This window comes from Belonocnema kinseyi, chromosome 9 (genome assembly GCF_010883055.1).
Source record: "Belonocnema kinseyi isolate 2016_QV_RU_SX_M_011 chromosome 9, B_treatae_v1, whole genome shotgun sequence".
In the NCBI taxonomy this organism is placed as follows: domain Eukaryota; kingdom Metazoa; phylum Arthropoda; class Insecta; order Hymenoptera; family Cynipidae; genus Belonocnema; species Belonocnema kinseyi.
This window is the reverse complement of record NC_046665.1, coordinates 46,756,753-46,759,091: the sequence shown is the minus strand read 5'-3', so window position 1 is coordinate 46,759,091 and position 2,339 is coordinate 46,756,753. Positions and strand designations below refer to the sequence as shown.

The 2,339-nt window shown below is 34.8% G+C and overlaps 1 protein-coding gene across 5 annotated transcripts in view; it reads right to left on the bottom strand.

The window, feature by feature from the left end:
- The window catches only part of LOC117179317 (rap1 GTPase-activating protein 1-like), a 367,846-nt gene that overhangs the window by 8,999 nt on the left and 356,508 nt on the right, over positions 1 to 2,339 (bottom strand). For all 5 annotated transcript variants that reach the window (XM_033370976.1, XM_033370978.1, XM_033370980.1 and 2 more), the window contains one exon: positions 162 to 400. In XM_033370976.1, the coding sequence (XP_033226867.1) occupies positions 162 to 400 (239 nt within the window). The remainder of the gene's footprint in view (positions 1 to 161; positions 401 to 2,339) is intronic.

Here is a 2,339-nt window from a genome sequence, read left to right as displayed (position 1 = left end):
CGTATTTGTAATCAAAGTAGCATGACGTTTTTCTTGAACGGCCCCTTAGAACTAACCAACCAATTTTAAGGGCCTTTAATAACAAAAGAGTGTAAAACTGTGAAAAGAGTTTGAAATTTGAAAGAAGTTTGAAAGTAATGACTAATATAATTTTGAATTACCCTTTGTGGTCCTTCAAATCGATTTTCTGACCAAGAAGATCAAGGAATTCTTGAAACGCTGGTGTGATTTGCCTATTGCCAAAGAGTTGCTCTTCGGTTACTTGGCCCACCCTCTGATGTAGAACGCCAAATTTGAATCTGGACACGAGTGCGTGCTCATCGTAACGAGCTATCAAAGCTCCAGCACCAGAACATACCACCGGCATCAGAGTACTCACGTTGAGTGACTCGTTGATTGCCTGAAAAGAGGAATGTTAAACATGTACATTCTGGGACGGTTGAATCTCGCGCTTCGCGCTCGATAATAGGTTACCTCCCGCTTCGCGCTCGGATATTTATTCTTTGCATTTGGAATGTTTGAAAAAATCTTTATCAAAAAGATCTTTTTTAGATGGCAGTGTTTATATGCGTCTTCATATTCTGAATTGTCTACTTAATTAAGTATAGTCAAAGATCAAGTTTCTCAAAGCTCTGTAGGCTTTGAGATACACATTCTCATCGTGATACTCGCGCTGCGCGCTTCATTTCCGACAGACATTTGTAAACAGGTTTTGATGGATTTTTTTTCTCGTAACTTTCGTCGTTTTGCCACACATTTTTTTTATTTTACTCTTTTCAACGTTATTTTTTACGAATAAAACAAAAAGTACGCGTCCTATCAAAAAGTGATTCTTAATGAAGTTGTAGATCTTTTTTGGGATAACCATTTTTGTTATTTCATCTTTTTTTGTATCCTACATAGTTTGTCCACAAAATGGAATTTTTTATTTTCCATTATTTTTTGCGCAATCAAAATTTGAATTTTCGATTTTTGAAGAAACTCCAAAAATTGGTTATGATAATCGTGTAGGGCTTTCAAAAAGAAATGTTTTTCTTTTCTTGACTTTTTTCATATCGTGCGTTTTTCGGCTTCAAATTTTGATTTTCAGTTGATTGAAAAAATTTTGAAAACGCTATAACTCTGAGAATTTTCTTTTTATCGAAAAAAGTCATAAGGATAGATTGTTTGTTCTTTTCAATACTATAAATATCCGTACATAGAATTTTCAAACTCAGAAAAAAGTGGTCTCAAAAATTTTAAAAATGCGCTCACTTTTTGAATTTTTATCAAAAATGGCTGGTTAACGAACTTGCACTTTCTGTTAGGACCTAGAAAAAGTGTGCCAAAGATGGATTTGATTCGTTCATTTTTTCGAGAGTTATCGTGTTTACGGACGGACGGACGGACAGGCTGACGGACGGCCGGACGGACAGACAGACGCGATCGTGAAAACCTTATTTTCGGATTCAGGGGGTCTCGAAGCGTGGAGATCCGTTGAAAAAGTGTGATGTCAAATTTCCGACAATTCTAATACTTTCTCAATCATAAATGATGAGAATGTAAAAATAATGGTTCCTAATCGAAAAATTGCATTTTGTCATCTAGTTCTATGTAAAAAATAGAAAAGAGTAGTACACGATATTATGAAATTTGGTCACGAATGGGAACCTTTGAAAATTTAAATGAAAAGATAAAACTGCAAAGTACATATGCATAATTTATGAGGCCGGAATTAGTGTTTCGAGTATGCATCGAGAGCATCTTCAAGTTCAATGTCTGAATACTAATGAACGGAACGGCATTTCAATCTCAATGGGAATTTATTACACTTTTTGAGATTTCAATTTTTAGCTTAGATCCATTTACAATGTTACAAAGTACACTTTATATGACATTATATATGTATAGCTTTTACCTCGTCTCTACATTAACTTAGTTTTAACTATAATGCAAATATCAAGAGAAGATAATAGGCAGACGTTAAGTAATCTGATGCGTACTTTGGTGCAACCTCGCTCTCATCTCGCCTTCAGAGCGTAATAACGTACATGATATATTTAAATAAGAGGCTAGAAGAAACCGCGGCTTTCTAATGAGTACCTGAGAAAAAACTATGCTTAGGATAGTAATTTTAACTTTATTTAAAAATAGGAAGTACTTAGATAAATATTATGCTGGGAATTTTTTATCTTTTCATTCCTAGTTTATTTATTGCTTTTAATTTTATAATTTTGAATTGGTGAACATTTTATTCTGGGAATACGAGGGTGGATTGATAAGTTTCCGGCCTGACCAAGAGATGGCGCCACTAGGCCTACCTTGAGGTGGCGTTCTATAGTACCATCCTTAGATAGCTT